Source organism: Pleurodeles waltl, chromosome 3_1 (genome assembly GCF_031143425.1).
Source record: "Pleurodeles waltl isolate 20211129_DDA chromosome 3_1, aPleWal1.hap1.20221129, whole genome shotgun sequence".
Lineage (NCBI taxonomy): Eukaryota > Metazoa > Chordata > Amphibia > Caudata > Salamandridae > Pleurodeles > Pleurodeles waltl.
In genome coordinates, this window is record NC_090440.1 from 1,315,619,881 (window position 1) to 1,315,643,344 (window position 23,464).

At 43.6% G+C, this 23,464-nt stretch overlaps 1 protein-coding gene across 3 annotated transcripts in view; it reads left to right on the forward strand.

Annotated features, from left to right (window-relative positions):
- SEMA5B (semaphorin 5B) overlaps positions 1-23,464 on the forward strand; it is a 715,815-nt gene that overhangs the window by 331,765 nt on the left and 360,586 nt on the right. For all 3 annotated transcript variants that reach the window (XM_069224666.1, XM_069224667.1, XM_069224668.1), the window contains one exon: positions 9,920-10,019. In XM_069224666.1, the coding sequence (XP_069080767.1) occupies positions 9,920-10,019 (100 nt within the window). The remainder of the gene's footprint in view (positions 1-9,919; positions 10,020-23,464) is intronic.

Below are 23,464 nucleotides of genomic sequence, written 5' to 3' on the forward strand. Positions count from 1 at the left end.
CAAACAGCATTTGTGTACACCTGTGTTAACGTTTATTATTAAATTAATGTAAGACCTTTTGACATTGCCAATGCTTGTTTTTGGGGGAACATAGCTTCTGTGTGAGTAATCAAACACTAATTGATCATTGTGTCTATCAATAGGAAGTTGAACGATTTCTCAGTGACCTATAAGAATATGGCTTTCGGCTTCTCCTGCTAATCACAAAAGACCCTCTTTGAATTCTCCAATACGAGACACACACATATCTCTGCATTCGTATGGAGAATTTTTAGGACTACATTCTGAGTTTCGTTTTCCAACTTAGTGTGTTATTAATATTAAGTAGCCCGTTTTGGGATAGGGAGTCGCCACATTTGCCTGACCCGTTGCATGACAGACCAGTGCCCGGATCTCTCCAGTATTCTTTCCTGAGCCGCCCCCCTCTATGAACTTTGTGTGCAGGGGTCCGCACTGCTTATCTCAGCCTATCTTCTCACGCACAGTACATTTTGTACTACTTTTTCTTAACATGGGATTTTTAAAAATCCAAATCTCAACTAGCCTGTACACTATTATCAAGACAAACACTGTTGGCATTTCCTTAATCTAATTAAAAGAAGGTCTTTAAAAAGCTAAGCTTTGGATTTGGAAACAAGCCGGCCATTTACTGGAAAGAGGCCAGATGAAATATTTTTACTTTGCATACACACCATAGCGCCTGCATAAATATTGGTGGAGGGCCAAGAGAGAGTGGGCTTAGCACGACATGCCCATGTCACGCAGAAAGGTGGAGACTAGCAGGCAGTGGGTAAATAATTTTTTTGCGCTATCATGGGATAGCAAGCATTTGCAATGCAACGGGTCTCGCGTTTGCTCATGTTAGGGCTGATCGCGTTGTAAACTCCTAACGCGACTTTTCATCTATCGGCAAAAGTGCTTTTATGTACGTAACCCAAAAAAGTGAAATTAACTGTGTAAAGCGCTCGACTTCTGCCAAGCGAAATCGCGCTAGGAAAATAGAGAAAAAGTAGTCCACGATCCGACAGAAAACAGCGAGCCTCGCATGTTTTCTGTACTTGGTCGCTGCGCTGGAGGAGGGCTAGCCACCGGAAAAGGCATGACGTATGCATGCCTTCGACTAATGAAAGCAAGCAGATTTTACTAGGCAAGCCCACGAACCAATGAAAAACACTGACGTGACGTCGACAGGGCTCCGAGCCCTTTTCTAATACCTAAAGCGTCTCGCTGCGATACGCATGCGCGAGCGCATGCGATGCCGGCTCGACCCTAAAAAGAGGACTGTGTGGAACAGACTGTTTTAAGCACCATCCAGTACTACCGGCTGGTCTTGCTGATCTCCGCTACAAGTGTAAGGCAGTGCCGTAACCACATTTGAGGGGGGGGGTCTGCAAAGTATATGGAGGAGCCCCCTCCGGATTCACTCAGGATCTCTCAGGCCGGGGTGTTGTGCTTAGGGGGGGCCTGGAACTCAGCCCCGCCACACTGCAGGGGCTGCGGGGGCCTTTGTTCCGCCACTGGTGTAAGGGGTGTACTCTGCTGTCAGCAACATCACCGTAAATTGCAGGGCATGAATTCTGCCTGTAGCTGGAACGAAAAATCGAGACCCGTTATTGTGTGTACTTTTAGTTTTGATCTTGACTCTATTGTGTGAACTGTTGCTCTAGCCAAATTTTCGAGGGGATACTGCTGCGCTGTATAACTCCATAGTGCAACCTGTTGGTTTAAATAGTAGGTGCCAATTTACTGTATTAGTGCAAAGAGAAAGATACTCCTACTCTTCCTTTAATACTCATTTTATGTTTTTTATAAAGTGATTGCTTTCAATAAGGGCATGACGGGTTACTGAAGGTGGAACCTTAATGCTGCTCTCACATCTTTAAGGCCTAGGCTGTGTCAAATCCTAGCAAAATGACAACCACCAACCGAAGGCGGGCCCTCCACTCTCCGCCCTGACAGAGGAAGAGAGAGGAAGAGTGGCATGAGAACAGGCACTTTCCCTTACCAGGGGTATAAAGCAAGCTGGGTTAAAAGTGAGCTCTACCCAGACATCTTCAGTAAAAAGGATATCTGGGGCCCCAGGCAAAATCACAGTTTTTCCAGTACTTCCTCTCCTTTAGCCACCCAGGCATTTTTAGGCCAATTGTTGCAGTCTGGCCTCATCTTATAGCCTCTTTTGTGGTGACAGTGTAAGGCCACCACATACTGTGGCGTTAGTGCATAGTGCTATACACTGTGCACAAAGTAAGCACCACAACTCCTCAAGGGCGCAAGCAACGATATATGAGCACCATACAAGAGCTAGTAACGTAACACAATGTCAAGTAGCTGTCCTGAAACATTAAACTTGCAGTATGTGGAAGAAGACTGACCATACATCTAAATGAGTCTGTCTCCCATTCCCAACCTTCAGAATGTGTGAAAACTCTGTCAAGACCTACAAAATACTGTGGGAAGGCTAGGCATCACCTTTATTTCTATATTCTCTAACACCCCTTCCTTTCGGAAGGAAGCAACACAATGGATCGAAATTATTCAGTTGACCTTGACCAGTCAAAAGTATTCCATTCCTTTGTTTTGAGCTTATCTGAACCATTACATAATAAAACCAACCCTGTGCAAATCATTCTTGACCCTGTCCTTGAAGGAGGAAGCAAGCCTCAAATGCCAGTCCACATCTCATCTGATCAGGAACACAACCATTTTGGGCTTTGTAAGTGAGAAACATCACTCGACTTGGTACACCAAAAGTCTGGTCCTTTATAGGTGATTGTTTTGGTGTTGAATGTAGCATGGTTGTTTGGCAGTGCAGAAGAATTGTTGTTCTCTGTCCAGCCACGGGAATATGCATCAAGCATATTTTTAATCCTCTAGAAAATAGTATGGCTTTGCATTAGCTGGGTACTTTTTGCTTTGGACGTTCAGCATTTAAAACTAGATCCTGGTAAAAGACCTAGGTACTGACCCAAGTGTATAGTTTTCAAACCTCTTCACCTACCACCAAAGAACGAATGTATGTCACAACAACGCATGCTGGAACCACGCATGCCTAAACAACGCGGTTGGAACAACGACCGCGTTGTTACTCTAATGCCTTTACCGCGAATGCCTTCACAACGATTTTTCTTTGTAACAGCATTCCTGGTAAAGGCATTAGAGAACGGCATGCATGGTTCCAGCATGCGACCCCCCCACTGGCCACCCACTCCTAAAAATTACCGCAACCCCCCACAGCCCGCCCCTAAAACCACCCCAACCTCCCCCACCCCTAAAATTACCCCCACCCTCGCCCCTGAAACTTAAAACCACCCCAACCCCGCCCCTAAAACCACCGTGACCCCCAACCCCGCCCCTAAAACCACCCCAACCCCCACGGCCTCTCCTTAAACCTAAAACCAACCCAAACCCCAACCCTGCCCCTAAAATTACAGGGATACCCCCCAGCCAGGCCCCTAAAACCACCCCAACCCCCCACCTCGATCCTAAAACCTAAACTACCCCAACCCCCACCCCCAAAAAAGTATAAATACCCCGATTCCACCCCTAAAACTAAAAATACCCTACCTCCTGCCCCAAAAACTAAAAATGCCCCAACACCCCACCCATACACCAACCCAAAAACTAAAAATAACCCGACCCCCACCCCAAAACTAAAAATGCCCCAACCCCCCTACACCCAAAAACTAAAAATACCCCGACCCCCCACCCCGCCCCTAAACTACCCCAACCCCATCCCCATCCCCAAAAAGTAAAAATACCCCAGACCCCCCACCCGCCCCTAAAACTAAAAATACCCCAAACCCCACCCCACCCCTAAAACTACAAATGCCCCGACCCCCACCCCTAAACCTAAACCACCCCACCCCAAAAACTAAAAATATCCCGACCCCCAGCCCTAAACCTAAACTACCCCACCCCCAAAAATTAAAAATACCCCGACCCCCCACCCCTAAAACTAAAAATGCCCCGCCCCTCTACCACCCCTAAACCACCCCAAACCCCACCCCCAAAAACTAAAAATACCGCTGACCCAACCAGCCCACCCCTAAAACTAAAAATACCTCAACAACCCCCACCCCCAAAAACTAAAAATACCCCGACCCCCACCCCTAAAACAAAAAATGCCCCGCCCCCTCCCTGCCCCTAAACCACCCCAAACCCCATCCCCAAAAACTAAAAAGACCCCGCCCCTAAAACTAAAAAGGCCCGACCCCCCCGCCCCTAAACCTAATCCACCCCCACCCCCAAAAACTAAAAATACCCCAACCCCCCACTCCTAAAACTAAAAATGCCCCGCCCCTAAACCACCCCGACCCCCACCCCCAAAAACAAAAAATACCCACGACCCCCCCACCCCATAACCTAAAAATGGACCGACCCTTCCTCCCCCGCCCCTAAACCACCCTGACCCCGACCCCTAAAACTAAAATTACCCCAACCCCCACCCCTAAAACAGCCCCAGTCCTAGTCCCACTTACCTACTCCTTGATCGCGTCCTCCTCCTCAGTCAACTCCCTTCTTCTGTGCCTTAACCACGCATGTGCGTGGTTAAGCACATGCGTGGTTAAGGCCCCAAACAAGGAAGTCTTGGAAAACGAAAGCGTTGTTCCGCTTTCGTTTCCCACTACTTCGTTGTTCGGGAGTTGTGCTTCAGGCTGCTTCCCCCAAAGAACAAATAAAACCCTCTTTCAGTTAGGGGGAACATTTGACACAGGCAGTGTTCACAGTCCCATGGAATCACATCCATTTCATGGCTCTGACCAAGGAGAATTACAGTACTGCTGACCTTCCTACTCAGACCCACGTCTAATCTTCAGTAGTTTCTACTGAGGTCAGTAAAAAGAGGCCTGGAGGCTGCCCCACTTTAGCTGTGGTAACATACCAGGAACAGTAGGAGCCTTATAGGAGATCTGCACAAGCACCTTTTTTGCTCTACTGTCCTTAGTACAGTAACAGCTAACATGGCTCCTGCCAGGCTTCTCTCTAGCTCTGGTACCACTATTCCTCCAGAATCATTGATAATTGCATGGTTAAGAAAACTGTCTAGTAACCGGTTTGCTTGAGTGTACTCTCTGTGCTGAAGAGACTGGTCAGCATTCCCACCGAGTCCCCTTCTTCAGCTTCAGTGCCTCATCAGTGTGGTAACACCATTGTTCCATTTTGTCGCACTCTCCCACTTTAACCACCTCCCAAATCCCACCCACACTTTCTTCCCAGTTAGCAGTAGGTGGCCCTGTCTTTCTTACCTAAATAACATGAGCTTGCTGCCCTGCGTAGTTCCTTTTTGTGAAGAGGCAGCAATCTGGCTGGTCACCCTCACACCTCCTGGTGAAAACCCTGGAGCCTCATAGGCAGAGAGAGTAATGGGAGAGGCTGAAGAGTGAGCAGTTCCGCTGCTGCACGGTGTAGCAATGCCTCGTTTTTTCATGTTTTGCATCTACAGTACCCATAACCTGCCAATAAACAACCTGCTTAATTTGTGCTGGTAGTTGCAGGTGGTGGGCACCAGTGCTCATTTTTGGAAACCAAGGGCCTTATGTACGAACACATTTTCCCATTGACATAGAATGGGAAAAACCCTTTGCTACATCTGGCCCCTAGTTTTTTCTCAACAGGCTCTGATCCAGAGAAAGTGAGAGAATGGCAGAAAAATTATATTAATAATACTGAAGGAGGAAGAGAAGGATATAAAAAAACAATGACAAAGTGAGAAAAGGGAACGAAAAAGAACATGAATGAGGCAGAAAGTGTAAGATGGTGGAAGAAAGAGGCAAAAGGTGAAATCAAGATTAGGTAGCTTTCTTATTGGCAATCCCAGCATTCCTCAAGGAAAACTCTGACCCCTGACCTTATGAATTTTACAAATTATGCAATAACTATGTCAGGAAGTCGTTATGAAGTAATTTACCTCGGGGAAAAAAAAGAATCCTTCAACAGTATCTAGTTGGGAGCTCTCAGACATAGTTGTTCCTTCCAAAGTAAAGATATTATCCTCGGCAGTGCGAAATATACAGCATTCCTTCAGTGTCATAAATTGACTTCATGGTCTGTCTGAAAGCACTGTGAAGTATTACTTTCTCTGCCACCCATTGAGTACTTTGTTGGGCTTTAAGGGGCAGATGTAAGACCCTTATTTTTGTGACTCGCAATTTGCGATTTTTTCACATCACAAATTGCGAGTAGCAAAATAAAATGTATAACAGTGTCTGAGGCACTGTTAGTGATTCCCAAATGGGTTGCAAGGGACCTGCTTTATTAATATTCATGAGGCAGGTTGCAATTTGCGACCAACTTGGGATTGGCTGCACTCACAGGAATGGTGGCCTGCTGGGCTCAGCACACCTCCATGTCTGTGACTGCTTTTTAAATAAAGCAGTTTTAAAAAAAATGCAGCCCATTTTCCTTTTAGGAAAATGGATGCATTTAAAAAATCAAAATGAAATGTTTCAGTTTCATTTTTTCAGAGTCCATGGACCACTGCCTGCTCTGAAAAAATGTTGACGCCCCCATTCACAAAGGGGAAGGAGTCCCTTAGGGACCTCTTCCCATTTGCGATTAGGTTACCACCAATTTGAAATTGGTGGTAACTGCGATTTGTTTTGCAAACGCATTCACGGTTACAAAATAATCATACACGGACCTGCGAGTCGCTATTAGGAAGAAACGCACTTGTAATGTTCCTTCCTAATAGTGAGTCACAATCCTTATTTTGGGAGTCGGTAACAGGTTACAGACTCTCAAAATAGGGATGGTACATACTACAAGGCCATTTGGAGTTCGCAAAAGCCAAATTTCGCCATTTGCCACTGCAAAATAGCTTTGTACATCTGGCCCCAAATCCCACCAGGAGCCGAGACAGCAGTTCTTTGTCTACAGAATCTTTGTTTTGCTTTATGGAGCTACTCAAAAAGACTGAGTATGGACATGCACACCAGCATGCTGTTGAGAGTCATTGTTTGTGCCACTTAAAATGTTTGGGTCCTAGGAAGGTATTTATAAATTTATTTTATTTTGGAGTTTTGAAATTACCAGATAGAAAACCAAACCCCCAAGGTGATTAATGGAATTATATTACGTGAGAAATTTGCAATGTGGACATTTTGAATCAACTTCATGAATGATTATTTCCATTAGAGTGAATGCACAGTGTTAGAAGGTATAAGCAATGGATCCCATTCCATTTCCCAAACAAGGTTGATGATCTTCTGTGCGGCCTTATACAGTCATTTGCATGGATCTTGATACCAGAATAATGTTTATATGTAATGAAAGGTCTATGCACATTCAAGCCTTACTAGACGTCCCTTGTTTAGCTGCCCAGTTGTACTAATCTGTTTAGTGGCAGCTCCCTATAGCTCACTCCACCTGCTGTGAATACCAAGGAATAAATGGAGTGGTGGGATGAGGCAGCTGTGGGCACTCCAAGCAAGGGGCACGAATGAAAGTGAGGCCCAGACTAGCGATGCAGCTGTCCCGTTATTAGAGCCACTCCTCATTTCAGAGGGCCCACATAAACACTGTTAGGAAAAATTGAGAGAGAGCAGTCTGTCCCATATTTTGTTAGGGAGGGTGAAGTCCTTAAATTAGAGCAGCAAGCTAGGACAGGAATTTGCAATAGGCGTTGTTCTGTCTTGGTTCAGGATCTAATCAGGGGAGGCTCCTCCACAGTGGAAGCCAGCAGATGAAAAATAAAACAATAGTCTGCTATTGTTTTATTTTTCATCATTTTTCATCTGCTGGCTCAGCCAGCAGCATGTACAGGGAGGGGCGGGGCTGGTCCGTGGGAGGATGAGAGAGGGTACTAAGTGCGCATGTGTTTGGCCGGCCGCTTGAGGCCAGCCAAACACACAGGTGCACTTAGGTTTCTCGCCGGGCTTGAGAAACAGCACATTACCCAGGCTTGTGTCTGAGCGGCAGTCCAGGCTGCTCAGACCAATCCCTGGTGCTATATTTAGCATGAAAGCAGCACCAGGATTGCTGGGGAGCCTGTGCCAGTGTCCCAGTGAATGCTGGGACACCAGATGAAGTGGAGCTACAACAGAGGCAGCATGATGTGGCAGGAGGCGGCAGCGGCTACGAGGAGAAAAGGTAAGTGGGTTTTCTTTTTTTTTTTTGTTTCCCCTGTCCCCGTCGTCGTTTCCCCTCCCTTGACATAAGCAGCAGCCTCCGCTGGATCTAAGGTGTGTCTGAGGGATCAGATCCGTTATAGAGCTTACTTAGGTATGCTGAGCTAGCCTGAAACAAGACATGAAAACTTACCAGCTCACATTAGGTACAATGCGGTATAGTGCATTGTGCGGAAACATAGTGTAAGGAATAGAAAGACAAGTCTGTGAATACCTTGAAACTCTGCTTGTTTATAGTCTACACAAATGTTGGTGATGTAATGGAAACGTACTGATCTAGTAAAATCAGATAAGAAGTTTACCCTCTGCCGCTCTGGCCAAGAGCACACCATGACTGCACACATTGAGTGTACATCTGGATATAAATGTCGCATTTTTGATAATTGCAAAAATAAACAAAAATAATTTAGGTGAAAGTCCGGGTAAAACGGGCATTGTCAAAGCCCATTGGTCTAGGTTGTATTTTTAAGCTTTTTAAAGCATTTAAAAAAGCTTGTAGTCTTGGAAAATCTGTCTGTGTTTTAAAGGTTTGCTGACAATAACTTAAAGCTGTGCTTTCAAACCAGACCTTAAAACAAGCCTAATGGTTACTTTCTTCCATTTCACCATTTTAAGCATCTAACACAGGTACTGTGCTTCAGTGATGTGCTGTACTAGAACTGCATGAATTCATTTATATCCATTGAAAACTGCTACTGTTTTTATTAATGTTACATAAGGGGAAACATTTTCAAATTGTGATGCTCTTGACTAACTTTTAGGTCATTTACGCATAGTCACATTTTTCTTGAAATTGATGTGGATGATGATAATCTATGCCCCTGAGGTAAGAAGGCTCTCACTACCTGGGTGCATGCACCAGGAGGTATTTGGAGTTCTTATTTCAGAATGTGCTCATTTAGTGAGGAGGTTTCAAAGGTGCTCTTGGTGTGAATCCTGAATACAGAATACCTGAATATCTGAAAGACGTTGTTGCGGACCTTGTATTAAACACTGATTATAAACTGCGGGGGAGTGCTTCATTGGGATTCTTTGGCAAAAATACACTATTAAGGGTTCCACAGCCCGTCAATGGCACCAGTGTCTTTGAATGGATGAGATCGGATTTGTGTGGAGTTTTTATATATAAAAATAAATTTTCAAGGTAGAGACTATCTGCGATATTATTGTGCGATGATAGTCTTCTGCTCAATATTCCATAGCACAAGCTGTGCTGCTCGGTAGAGGATCTGGTGGGGACGGAATGAAATGAAGGTTCATGGGCCTCGGTAACAGTATAGCAGCATCATCAGCCCCAGCCTGAGGGCCAGATAGTAATTGATACATCTACTTTTCGTAAACTGTCAATCATCCTTACCTTCATCCATCCCCATCTCAACAGCGATGTCATACAAAGGGCTGTCAGTGGCTTACTCTGTTTGAGGCCCAGACTCCAAAGCAAGGAATGTGCCTAATTTGTTCGCCATCTGAGCGTAAAGGATGTGCAGGAGGCAGGGCGGGCACACATCGCTCCGACAGGTGATCAGAAGAGATTACATTCACTGGAGGGATAGCCCCCGACACATCCTCCCGTCAGGCCTGCTGGAATTTAAGTGTGGTAAATGCAATTCAATCCAACAAGGTTGAACTTGACACATCTCTGGGGCTTCAGAGGACAACATTAGCCCTTTGTAAACCGTCATTGATTTTTTTGTCATTGTTCCTGAAGCAGAGCTGTATGCTCTCTGCGAATTTGTCTGTGCTAATTTGTTTGCCTAAGCTCTGCCTCAACACATTTTCGTTTCCTTCCACAGAGCTGAAGCCCTGGGTGTCAAACTTCACATTTCCTGGTGTACATGACTTTTCCCAACTGGCCCTGGATGTCAACAGGAACCAGCTCATTGTGGGCGCAAGGTAGGGTTCCCACTGTTTCATTAGTAGCGGGTTGCCGCTTTGAAATTTTTCCCCTGCAGGTGAATTGTGCTTCAGAGGGTGTTGGTTTTCAGCTGTCTACTCACGGTTATGGAATTTCATTGTCATAAGATCTTCAAGGCCTGGAGCAGATTCTTCGTTTCCTAGTAAAAGGTTAATGACATTGTCTTTGGTCACCCATAGTGGTTGGCCAATCAAATAACATGCAAGGACTAACCTTGTATGTACCATGATCACTCCTTCTTTTCTATTTTTCCTCTTTCTCGATGCATCTCCACCTTCTTCTTGACAGGAAACAAAAAAGTGAAAGGGTGATATCTGCTGCCCCCTGGATGTGGTCTTGTGTCACTGTTCCTGACGAAAGCTCAAGCCCCAGGGAGCCCTCTACATTGTTACAAAGGAACTGAAACGAAGTCATGGGGGCTTGGCAGGAATCACAAGAATCCAGACTGAACAGCAGACATATGTTTTGTTCAGTTAAGAGAGTTAGTTATAAAATAAGGCTATAAAGTATACATGCGGGGATTGGGGTACATTGCACATTTTCATAGAAACTACAATGAAACATGCAGGTTAGTGCACCCTGCCTATAGCTTAAAGGTTTCCGTTTCGTGGCCGAGGTGTAAGTTTTTATTTGCCAAAAGGAATGCCACTTTGACGCTTGTGAAAAGTCCATGAAGTCCTGATTTCTTTGTTGCCATTTTCAGGTACTGTACCACATATGCTACTCAATGGGACATCTTTGCCTCTCTCTGGCAAAGGAATAACGAGACTGACCACAGTTCTAACTGCCAAATAACGGGGGTAAATCAACAGGATAACTACTGGTCATCTAGATGCCTACAATTGAAATTGATTGTTAGTAAGTTATCTTACATGGATATCGCAGATATCTGCCACAAGTCTGTCCCTCCTGGACCGGTGCTGGGCACCTCTGTGCTAAATTGTTCCTCTTCACGTAGGAACACTTCAGTCCAGTTCTAGCTGTTATGCACAGTGCAATGTAAACAAACCACATATTTCGCTTATTATACATGCTTTCCCTTCTGCGTGGCATCGAGACGTATGCATTGCGGTAGGAGCTATAATGTAGATTTTCCTAGTTTATGACGGAAAGTCTTAATTTTATTAAAGACACGGAGGCGAGTATTATGCATTTCTTCTCTTGCTTTATTTATACAGCAGCAGTCAAGAAGAACAACAAATCCCATGAGGCTTAAAACAAACAGCCAATGGGATTGAAAAAGTAGTATGCTAATATAACAACCAATAGGAACGACCCTATACCATTATGACGTCACTTGACTGCAAGCAGCCCTCTTTTCTTGCGAATAGTTAATCATTGAAAAATAATGGAAATAGAGAACAAAGGATAAACAATGCCATGAGAAAAGCAAAAACATCAGAACAAAAGTCCAGAATTCTGTAGAGATAGGGATGTTTCCTGAAGTCCGAGGGATATGATTCCAGACTTGACGTGAGTGGGAATTCCACGTGATGCCAGGAGGTCCAATTAGGATGTAGGTTGCGTAGTTGTAGCAGGTGCTGGAAAGAAGGGAGGGAAAAAACACCAAGTTAATCCAGAGGTGGGATAATACTCGCCTCCGTGTCTTTAATAAAATTAAGACTTTCCGTCATAAACTAGGAAAATCTACATTTTATGACCAGACCGGAGGCTCCTATTATGCGAGTTTAAAGCATATTAACTACATTTAACGACATATTATCAACAGGTTTGCAATAGAAAAGTCGAAAGGTATTATCATTGGACCAGTCTGCAGACTTGAGAATATCCTCCAAACGAGAACCTGCCCAGAAGGCCTTGGAAGCCATAGCCCCTCTGGCAGAGTGAGCTCCAAAAGTGGAAATATCTATGCCCGCTAAGGACATGATCAATCTAACCCAACGTGCTAAGGTAGCTGATGAAACCGGGTTATGAGGTTTCCTGAAAGAAATAAGAAGTTGGGAAGAGGATGTTCTCAACTCTGCAGTTCTTTGTTCATAAACTTTGAGACATTGGCCCACACATAACTTCGGATGTTGAGGGAAATAAGGATAGAAAACTGACGATAAATTGGTTTTGGTACGTCGGACAACCGAGAACAACACCCCCGAAGGAGTGAATTGGCGGTTGGAGACGTCCAATGCCTTGACATCCGAAAGACGTTTAATAGAAATTAAACATAATAACATTGTAAGTTTGGCAGATAACATTTTTAGTGATAAAATTGAGTTGTCTGGTAAAGAGTTCAAATACTTTAGAACAACATTAACATCCCACAAGTTATTGTACTTTGGTAGAGGAGGTTTGGAAAATTTTACTCCCTTTAGTAATCTGCATACCAGCGGGTGTTCGCCGACCGGTTTCCCATTGACGTGTGTATGGTTAGAGGAAATAGCTGATCTGTAAAGGTTGATAGTACGGAAAGCTTTGCCTTTGCTGGCTTCTGCCGCTAGGAAATTTACTATAAATATTATATCTGTTGAAAAGGGATTAATGTGCCTTCCCAAACACCAGCCGCTCCATAAAGACCAGGCTGCCTTGTATGCTTTCTTGGTACCAGGTGCCCAGGAATTTGCGATGTATTGAGAAGCTTCTGACGAAATGAAAGGGATAGTTTGGGAATTCCTGAAATCTTCCAGGCGGATAGAACAAGGAGATTGTCCGAAATGAGGGGGTGAGGACAATGCAGAGGGTCTAGGAGTAAGTCTGGGAAGGGTTGTATCAACAGGGGAAAATCCACTGAAAGTTCCAGTAAGGTAGGGTACCATACCTGGGATTGCCAAAACGGAACTATGAGAATAAGAGAGGCCTGTTGACGTCTGGCTTGTGCTAAGACTCTGTTGATCATGATAAAAGGGGGAAAGGCGTAATTGAGCGCATGAGACCAATCTTGCAAGAAAGCATCTGATGCTAAGGCTAATGGATCTGGACGCCAACTGTAAAATCGAGGAAGCTGTGTGTTGAGACGGGATGCAAAAAGGTCTATGGAGAGCGGACCCCATAAGGATTGTATCCTGTGGAACACTGAAGGATGGAGTTTCCAATCGCTGGAGTCTCGAAGATGACGAGAATTCCAGTCTGCCACTGAATTCAGGGCTCCTGGAAGATATTCTGCATGAACCGAAAGATGGTTTGTAAGGCAAAATTCCCAAAAACTCTTGGCCAAATCCGCCAGAGGTTTGGACCTTGTACCTCCGAGATGATTTATGTACCTGACTGCGGATACATTGTCCATTCTGAGAAGGATTGCACAATGTACCTTGTGTTTTGCCAGGCTTCTGATTGCAAAGGAGCCGGCAAGCATCTCTAAACAATTGATGTGCAATTTGGACTCCTCGATAGACCATGTACCCCCAGTCGAGATGGGACCACAACGGGCCCCCCAGCCTAGATGGCTTGCATCGGATTCTAATACAAGATCTGGGGCTGACGGAAATATACTTTTCCCGTTCCAAGCATCTAAATGGTCTATCCACCACTGAAGCTCTGTGCGAGATTCGAGATCTAAGGGTACGAGGTCGGAATAAGACAGCCCTTTCCTTAAGTGCTGGATCTTTAGCCTTTGGAGTGATCGGTAATGGAGGGGACCTGGAAATATCGCTTGGATGGAAGAGGAAAGCAGACCTACTATTCGTGCTAAAGTTCTGAGAGATATGAGTGAAGTGCGAAGAATCTGAAGAATTTCCGACTTTATGGATTTTATTTTCGTTGTAGGAAGAAGAAGAGTAGCGGAAATGGAATTTATTTGGAAACCCAGAAATTCTAGAACTTGGGAGGGAGTTAGGAGAGATTTTTCTCTGTTTATTATGAAACCGAGGTCCTCTAAGAGAGAACAAGTGATCTGCAAATGGAGTAGTAGAGTTTGGGGAGACTGATTCATGATGAGGATGTCGTCTAAGTAGATTAGGAGCCTTATACCCTGAGCCCTTAGATGAGCAACTACGGGCTTGAGAAGCTTGGTAAAACACCAAGGGGCAGACGATAGACCGAAGGGTAGAGAGGTAAAGTGATACGTTTGATCTAACCATAGGAATTGTAGAAATTTCCTTGACTCTGGATGTACGGGAACCACTAGGTAAGCGTCCTGAAGGTCCAGTCTGACCATCCAATCGTATTGGAGAAGTATATCTCTGAGATGAAGAATTGTCTCCATTTTGAAATGTCGGTACACCACAAATTGATTGAAATGTTTTAAATTGATGACCGGACGCATCTTTTTGTTTTTCTTTTGAACCAGGAAAATTGGGCTGATAAATCCCAAAGGATGAGGACGAGTGATTGAAATCGCTTGTTTTTGTAAGAGTGCGTTTACCTCGGTAGATATCAAGTCTTTCATTTCCGCAGAGAAATTAGGAAAAGGGGGGAGAAATGTTTGCACCGGAGTAGAGTAAAGCTCTATGTTGTAACCTTGGACTGTGTTTAGAACCCATACATCTGCTGTAATTGCTAACCAATTTGAAAGAAAATGGGAAATACGACCCCCAGTTGGAAGGAGAGCAACTTGAGGGCTTACCTGTAGGGTTGGAGGTTCTAGTATGTCTGAAGGACCTGGCACGATAACCTCTGCCACGTTGGGGGTAGAATTGAGGTCTGAAGTCTTGTTGGTAGGTATTATAATACGCTCTGGAGCCTTGATTGGAGAAACCACGGCCGGTAAAGCGACCCCTGCCTCTACCGGCCCTGGCAAAAACCCGTTGATTAAACATCTTCCTCATAGATTGTTGGGCTTTGTCCAGCGAGGTAAAAGTGGCTACATACTTGCCGAGGTCCTTTATGAAGGAATCCCCGAACAGTTGTCCCTCAGTATGGATCTGAGGATGTACAGTCGCCAAATTAATTAATTTAGGGTCCAATTTGATCAGAAGACCTTTACGTCTCTCATGAATGAAAGCGGAATTCGCATTTCCTAAAAGACAAATAGAACGTTGAACCCACAATGAAAGCTCTTCCGGGTCCAAAAAGGTTCCCTCCAGTCTGGCCGACTCCACCATATCAAAAATTCTCGTTAATGGGCCAATTGTATCGAGGAGTTTGTCCTGGCAGGACGACCACGCTTTGTCTACCCCTTTGCGGGGGTCCTTGCCTTGCTTAGTAAAGAAGGTTAACATCTGTTGGTCGATAACAGGGGTAGTTGTTGCCCTGTGTGGAAGCACCGGACGTGGACATTCCGATTTTAGTTTGTTTCTAATTTGCTTATCAAGGGGGGAAAATAACTTTTGCGCCACATAATCCCCCACATGTTCAGCTGGGAACCATTCTGTAGAGTTGGGGTGTAAAATGTGGGAGGGATCGAACATAGGTAAGCCTTCTGCATCCAAGAGGGGGGGAACCGAGGAAACTTTGGGTTTCTTTGGAGGGGGAGGATTGAAAGAATCATCATGATCCTTATCTGAAACGTAGTAGTCTGAATCAGCGTCAGGCAAATCCTCATCAGTGTCTGGAGCAGAGGTCGTAGGAATAGAAGGGGGAATATTATGTTGTTTGGACTTTCTCTTTAAAAATGGTCTGGAAGCCATATTATTATACTCCTTGGCAGGAGCCGTGGGAGGAACCGCGTCCTCTGTCATGTGTGAGTTAAACTCACTCTCCGTTTGAGTCGAACCCGAGGGGTTGACAGGCAGGCGTTGACTGCATTCCCCCGCAGTCTGGGCCGAAGATTTAGACAATAAGTTGGCAAAATTTGATTCCAAGTTCTTTGATAGTTTTTGAATGGATGACTGCATTGCCTGTTTAACAGAAGTTTTAATAAAATTGCGCAGTTCATTCCTTATTTCCTCTACACTGGAAGCACTATGTTCCGTTGGTGAGGAATTGGGTTCCATTATAAAGGAAAATATAGTATTAAATTGTTAAAGAACAAATGTCAATGAAATATAAAGGGAAAATGTAAATAATCACAAAGGGTTAACACCCAGGCAACCGGGGGTTAATAGAAACTAAGTTGACTTGGAGCCGAAAAACTCCTCCTACTTCAGGGCGGGACCGAGTGACAAGCCGTATGAGGCTGCGTGAAGCTGGTGAAGAGCCGGAGTCGTCTGAACAACTCGACAGGTAAGAGCGGTGTCTCAGAAGTATTCCTCGCGTCAGGGGAGAAACCAGAATAACGGTCACTTCCCAGACGCGAGGGAAACTCCTCCGGAACGTTGCGCGCGAGGCGCAGAGAAAACGTTAGGTTTCGCGGCCCGGGAGCAGCACGACGTTGCACCCTGGAACCGGGAAGAGGACGCGAGCGCACAGCAACGCGCTAGAATCAATGCGGCAACATGCCGTCAACAAAATATGATATCGGAAAACAATTACCTTAAGAAATACAGATAAACATGTTAAACTATCATAAAGTCATGAGAGAAACATTGGTATGAACTTATCTTGACTGCAGCAGCAAGAAAAGAGGGCTGCTTGCAGTCAAGTGACGTCATAATGGTATAGGGTCGTTCCTATTGGTTGTTATATTAGCATACTACTTTTTCAATCCCATTGGCTGTTTGTTTTAAGCCTCATGGGATTTGTTGTTCTTCTTGACTGCTGCTGTATAAATAAAGCAAGAGAAGAAACGCATAATAGGAGCCTCCGGTCTTGTCATAAAATCAGGCTTAGCCCAGCATTGACCCGTGTAAGTGCTGGCCTGGTGGTAGCTGTTTGGCCTGGCACCAGATTGGGTGGGCAAGTTCGGGAGAGGACGGAGAGCGTGGGTACGGGTGGAACCTGGCACACAGACGCCCTATCCCCGTCCATGAATGAGTGAATGTGGACGACTTCTGCAATCATCAGTGCAGGCAGCCAGCAGCCTTGGCAGGACTGCACGAATAATATTTGCACAAGAGCTCCCTGCGTTGGGACCTCGCTTGTTTTGCTTCTTCATCAAATGTACATACGCTTTACTGTCCCTGAGTACATGGGCCAATGAAGGAAAAACTCCAGATTCCAGTTTTCTTTTTATTTATTTTTGTTACAAGCAGCATTTCAACTTAAAAAAGTATCCTCTGTAGCCCTTTCATAAGTGAAGTATACTGCACTGCTTTCCTTTACAAATGTGTCCAATCGGTGCAACTGAGCCATGTGCATTCGAGTCCCACTCTATTCCTGAGTTCATAACTGGACGAAGCTGCCCCTTATAAAGTGTCAGAAGCCGGAAGGGCTTCAAGTCACCCTGGGTTTGAAGGGAGTCCTCTGCGAGGACGGCCGTTCTAGCTGTCGAGCAGCAACTTTCAGTTTGAATTATTTTCTGCATTTTATGCGCCATTCAATTGTGGTAGCGATATTTACAGTATAGAGAAAAACAGCAGTTCTCATTCTCCAGTCCTGCATCTCTAACAGTCACCAACAATAGGAATTCCAGAATTTCTCTTTGTTTGACCCCCTTTAACCGTTGCCTCGTGCATCTCAGATTAAGGCCACAGTCTACTCTGCTGCAGAGCAATAGGGTTCTTAGAATCGTGATGGAGTCCACCAGTCACATCTGCCTTTATAAGTTACACCCGTCACTGTTACATCACTGCACAGAATGGACTATCAGTTCTAAGGATGAAAGGCTGAGTCAACCTTTGCTGAAGGTTGAACCTCTAACCTGTATGTTGAATACACATCCGGGCAAGAGGCATATTAGTAGGCAACAAACCATCTTATTGGATGCATCTACACAGGACATTTTTTTAATTCAAATAGCTTTGTGCCTCTGTTTGGGCCACTTTTGAGATGTGGCCACTATGACCTACTGCTAGTGGAAGACCTACAAAAAAGGCCCCATGGTGTTCGAACTGTGTAGGATAAGTATGAAGAGACACATTTCAGAAGTAAAGGTCATTGGTAGTTTGAATCTCCTGTCTTAGTAGGCCATTCCAACATTTGTATCCTCACGCTGTGGACTTTTATGTTAGCCTGTATCAAACAGGTAACTTGTTCTGATCTCATTTTCCTCCTAGCATGAAATCAAGTAAGTTTCACAAGAAGTTTGGTGAAAGATCTAAGGATTAGCAGTGGGTCCTGTACTCCAGCTTCAAGACTGGATATTAATTCACACAAATGCTAGGGATTACAGAAGTGACCGCAGCCATTCATGACATTACAGGGTTGAGCCTTTCCTGCACTTTTAACCTTTCAAAACCTTCTACTGACTACTGGTGAATTGTGGGAAGGTAACTGCATGAGCTGCCAGTGTTTACTAATACAACTTGTTTAACTTCTTAAATTTTGGCCAGTGCCATTTTGCTTACATGTGTAGTGCAAATTATGAAAACGCTTATTATCCTAGGCCTCATTGTGGTACAATCAGACCCTACTAATTCCACCTAAACTACAGTAGCATTAATTAAAGAACCCCAGAAGGAGAAAGTTGGGTGCAAAATTGTCAACTCTATGTTGGGAAGTTCTTTGGGGCCAAATATTTGAACAATAAGGCAATCCAATCCCTGGACAAGATATTCATTCTATGTTTGAAAATTACATGTTTATATTTTCGGTAGACCGCTTGAAAATGTTTTTCCATACAGGGAAATGTTTACTGAAATTTAAAAGGGAAATATTGGCCATATTGTTTGCTTTTCTGCAGTAAAAAGAAGAGAAGAATACTTATCTATGTAGTTAAAAATGCAGAAAAACATTATTTTTGTATAAGTAAGAGATTGTTCTCAATTCTCTTTTAGGTGCAGCTAGCAATGGACACTGACTGAAATTATAATGTTTTGGTTTTGCATATCTTTCATTAATATATTTTTAATAAACACAATGTTCAGTGTTAGTGGATGCATGTGATTCTTTGGCTGCTGGATTCACCACATATTTAAGGATTTATCACACTTTCCACATAATGATGCATAATATGCCTTTTTTTTTTGCATAACTTAGCTAACACTACTGCATAATTTGGTCCCCGGTGCTGCATAATCCTAGTGCTTTTAACAATACGAAAACTCTGCAGAATGCCTTGAAGGGTTGTCTTTAAGACGATGAAAGCCTTATGTTCAGAGATCCATTATTCTTGTTCCATATTTCAGCATCCCAGTGAAATACAGGATTTTATTCCACTGCATTTTTGGCAAAAAAAAACATCACAGACATGTAATCTATAGTATGTGTACAAATGTGCTATTTATTAATATTCTTGAGTGTGGGGAAGTCACATGATTCACAAGGAGCTAAGGCTTGAATATGTCATGATGTCCCTCCCCGCCCTCACAATGGAAGAAAGAAAGTCTGTGCCTCTGCATGAATGATTTATGCTCTGGGATAATTTCCTGCATATAGATATTTGGTAAGGTACTTAACCCAAACCAGCATGCTGCGGTTAGATTTGTGTAGTAGGTTAAAATTAAATGAAAGATGCATCTTGACTATTTGGAGAATTGATTACCTTCTGTAAAGTTATTGTAACATGCAATCTTACTTTGATCACACAAAACATAGCACATAGTGTGGGGTAAAAGTGTCATTGTTTTGAATGAAGCTAGGGGTTGAGGTGCAAACTTTTTGTTGTTTGGGTCTGTCATCCAAATACTGGTATTTATTAGTAAGCATACCAGTTTGTTTACATACTGGAGTCTCTTACCTTTTAATAAAATTGTTAAAAATAAAGTGGATTGAGGGGTTACAGCTTTTGTGAGTTCAGTGCCTTTACTTTAGTTAGGGGTCAAAAGTCATGCAATATGCTTTATGTTAACCCTACAACTATGGTGAGTTTGGTATTTCTTTTCCTTTTTTCTGGGAAGTTCTAATCTAAAATACTACGGTGAACATTGCATTCAAATTTAATTTTTTTGTCTAACAAATGAAAATCAGATAAAAACACAAAAAGTGTACTGAGCTAATCTGTTCTTTGTGAAATGACTCACCCTGTGAAAGTCCTCACAGAATAAACAAGCATTGGAAAAAAAACCATGAATTCTGGCTTGAATTCTAACGCCTAGCTAAAATATTAAAACCCGCTACTGTCAAAAATACAAATCAATTGCTTTCTGTATACAAAGTATCTATGAGTTAAATAATTTAATGAGAGATTATTAAGTGTATTTTTGTGATTAAAAATACTCCTTTATGTATTGCAATGCCAACCCTGCGTAGGAGGTGGAATGATAAAGCAAACAGACAATACCATCATGAAAGAGAGTGGCAGTCCTTTGGGTAGAGCAAAAACCCACTCTTTGTATATTGTAATTATTGTTACAATAGATCTTGCAGCTGCGTTTCCAAGCCAATCTTAAAAAGAATAACAATAAAAACATCTAAATGATTTTTGCAGCATGGCCGTCTTCTAGATCCCCATACTATGTATACATATTATATACAGTCTATGGAACTAAATGCATTGTGTTGCAAGTGCGCATTTTTAAGAAGTTCTGAAAACACACCCTTGTGTCCCAAATTGTATGCAAACAGATGTCAAGGGAGGCAGTCAAATGTCTGAAGCTTGGCTGATGGTGAAGGTCAGGAGGTCCCAGTATCACCACAGTACGCGTTTTCCTTCAGATGTGCGTTTTTTGTGGCTAATTATAGTTGTGTTGGGCAGACGGTCTTGGGAGCCAAATGGAAAAGAGCATCTGTTATGTACTATAAATTACTTCTGGGGCTCTGAGCTAAAAAACGAAGGCTGTGATGCACCTGTAAACTGAAAGCTGTTGGGACTGGGGGTTAGAAAAAGAAGAAAACACGAGAAAATTGCTGAAAAGAGAAAAAAATAAACGAAAAGCGCCACGCTCTGCAAAGCTGTCACATTGTCCAGTCTCTGTAGTGGGATCAATTGTGATAATGACTTAGGAAAGGCGGCAGGCAGTGCACGAGCTGAGCCCTCTGGGATTGGTAACCTTGAGGTAACAGACAAGAGTTTGATGGGGTCACAAAAGGCAGTTGACCATAGGTACATTGGGTCGTCAAGTAATTAATAGCATCAGGAGGCTTGCAGGAGACAAGGCCTTCTTGCCTGAGTTTCCCAGCTCTACCCCAAGAACGAGACCTTATTCACCAAGCTCGTCAAGAGCACAGGATCATTTCTGGAAAAACTTTCAAGGATTCAGATTATTGCAGTGCGGGGGCTTTATTACATGTATGTTATACACATTAGTACATACATTAAAGGGAAAAAATAATAATAATGCAGTGCCCCCACCTCGACACATTCTACAGAATGAATAGCATGAATGTTGGGGGGAAGTCCCCATGAAAGAGGGGGTTGATGAGAGTTTGTGTACAATGTGAGGTGCGTCTGCAAGTTGCACATTGCGTGGGCCCAGAGAAAGTGAATTATAAACTCCTTCCTGGCTTGGAATTCACATGGCCGCATACAGGAAGTCGTGCCTGGCAAAGGGCGAAACCCACGTGGTCAAATAAGAGCCATTTTAGAGGCACTCTATGAGAAATGCAACACTGGTAAAGACTTACGTTTTAAACATGTTTGCCCTGCTTCCATTTAAACATTTACATTTAATCAAATACATCATCCATGGGAGTTACTATCGTAGCAACAGTTTATAAATCCAAATGCTGCTGAATTTTGTTTACACTCAAAAGTAGGTCGTGGCAGGCTCTACTGGCCTGTAGGGCATTCTGGCAGTACCAGAAGGACTGGTCTGGTAGGTCAGTGTGAGGTCCGTTTTTATGGGGGAGCACAAAGTGCTCCGTCCATTCTGTAATCTCTTTGGGCTTGAAACCACGCCCATGCCACGTCAGTCACTTACATTGGTTCGTGGGCTTGCCTTTTAAAATCCGCTTGCTTTCATTTGTGAAAAGCATGCATACGTCATGCCTTTTCCGGTGTTTAGCCCACCTACACAGCACCGGTAAAGTACCAAAAACATACGAGGTTCGATGTTTTCAACCTGGAGTCCGGACTACTTTATCTGTTTATTTTCCACGCAGCACGATCACACTGCATTTTACATAGCGCGATCGCGCTGCGTTTTTTTTTTGGTTTACAACACTAATAGCTCTAAGTCGAACAAATGCGAGACCCATTGCTTTGAAAATGCTTGTTTAATATGTTGGTAGGCCTGTTTATGGACTGCTGGGTCGGTTTTTACTTTTGAACTTTCTGATATTACCACAAATACTGCCAGCAGCAAGCACCAATGCATGCAATCTCTCATACCTTGCAAAACACCTGTACAGCACATATTTGAAAGTTCAAAACTGTACCGATTTGCAAATGTGGGTCACTTTATTAGCTATCAGATTCACTGGAGGGGGAGGAGATTTTATTTTGATGCCTGTTCTTATTTTCGGTGTCAGGCCCAGCCTGGAACGTGGGTCAGGAAAACCGATAAAGCTTGCTGCATTTTTATTATGCGTAATTGACCTAATGTAGGTGTGTTTGTCTGCCAGGAATTAAATTGGAGTACTGCCAACGCACACCACTGGTTAGGCATTCAGCTTTATTGTAACTCTGTAATATTAGCAAAGCTAATATCTTTTTTTGGCTTTGGCAGTGCTTTCTATTGATGCTGTCCAGCATTGGCTAAAAAAAAGTGGTTCCTGACACGGCTGAATACCATCGATTTTAAAAATAAAAGCCTAGTGTGAAAATGTAAACACATCCATGCATCATCACTGTTCCAAGATGGTGAATGACCATTTTGCACCTGCAAGGATCTCCTTGAAAGTTTTTTTAAAAAAGCTATAAAAGTGGTCAGACACAGGTGGTAGATTGGGGAAGCATCACTGACAGAACGTTTATAAGAAAAGGCAAGCATTGGCAAAGACAATTGATTCGCCTAATTGAGATCTATTAGCTCGTCAACATTTTAAAGATGTTGCAGCGCAGCATGTGCTGTCTCAAAGTAAATAAAAACAAAGTGCTATGGGACAGCCAGTGTTGATGGCGCCATAGCGTTTTAAAAATGTATTTTAAGCCATGTTGTTCAGCAACCCGCGCTGCTGTGCAACATCTTAAAAAAATACCTTAACCAAGCCAAATTACTCTATGCAAGCTACTTGACTTAGTTAATATTTTGAAAGATGGTTTACAGCAAATACTAACAAACCGCTATAGCACGGCCAGCGCTGGCCTTAATAGGGTTTTTTCTTCCAAGGTGGGGGTAAGGGGACAAAGAGGATGTGGGAGGGACTAATCTCAAAGCACCGTGTTGGGGCATTTCTGAGAACAGCGGTCTCAAGTGGCCCATTTTAAGTGCTTCAGATAATGTTATTGCCACTGTCCAGCTGCCCCTGCAACTTGGAAATTGGATGTTGTGCTTGTGTGTCTTGTGTGCAGGGATCAAGGGGGTTTAATGCCTGCAGTGGGATTTACAAAACAGGATCCGGGGCAATGAGGATTAGTTTACCTGCTCGCCAAGTTGCAATGATTGGGATGAGAATAGAAAAGGCTGGAGTAAAGTTTGAAAATCACCCTCTTTCTTGCAGACTCCGTTCACGCATCTTGACATTTTACTGACTAATTCAAATTAAATTTGATCCTATTTACTATGGACATGACTGT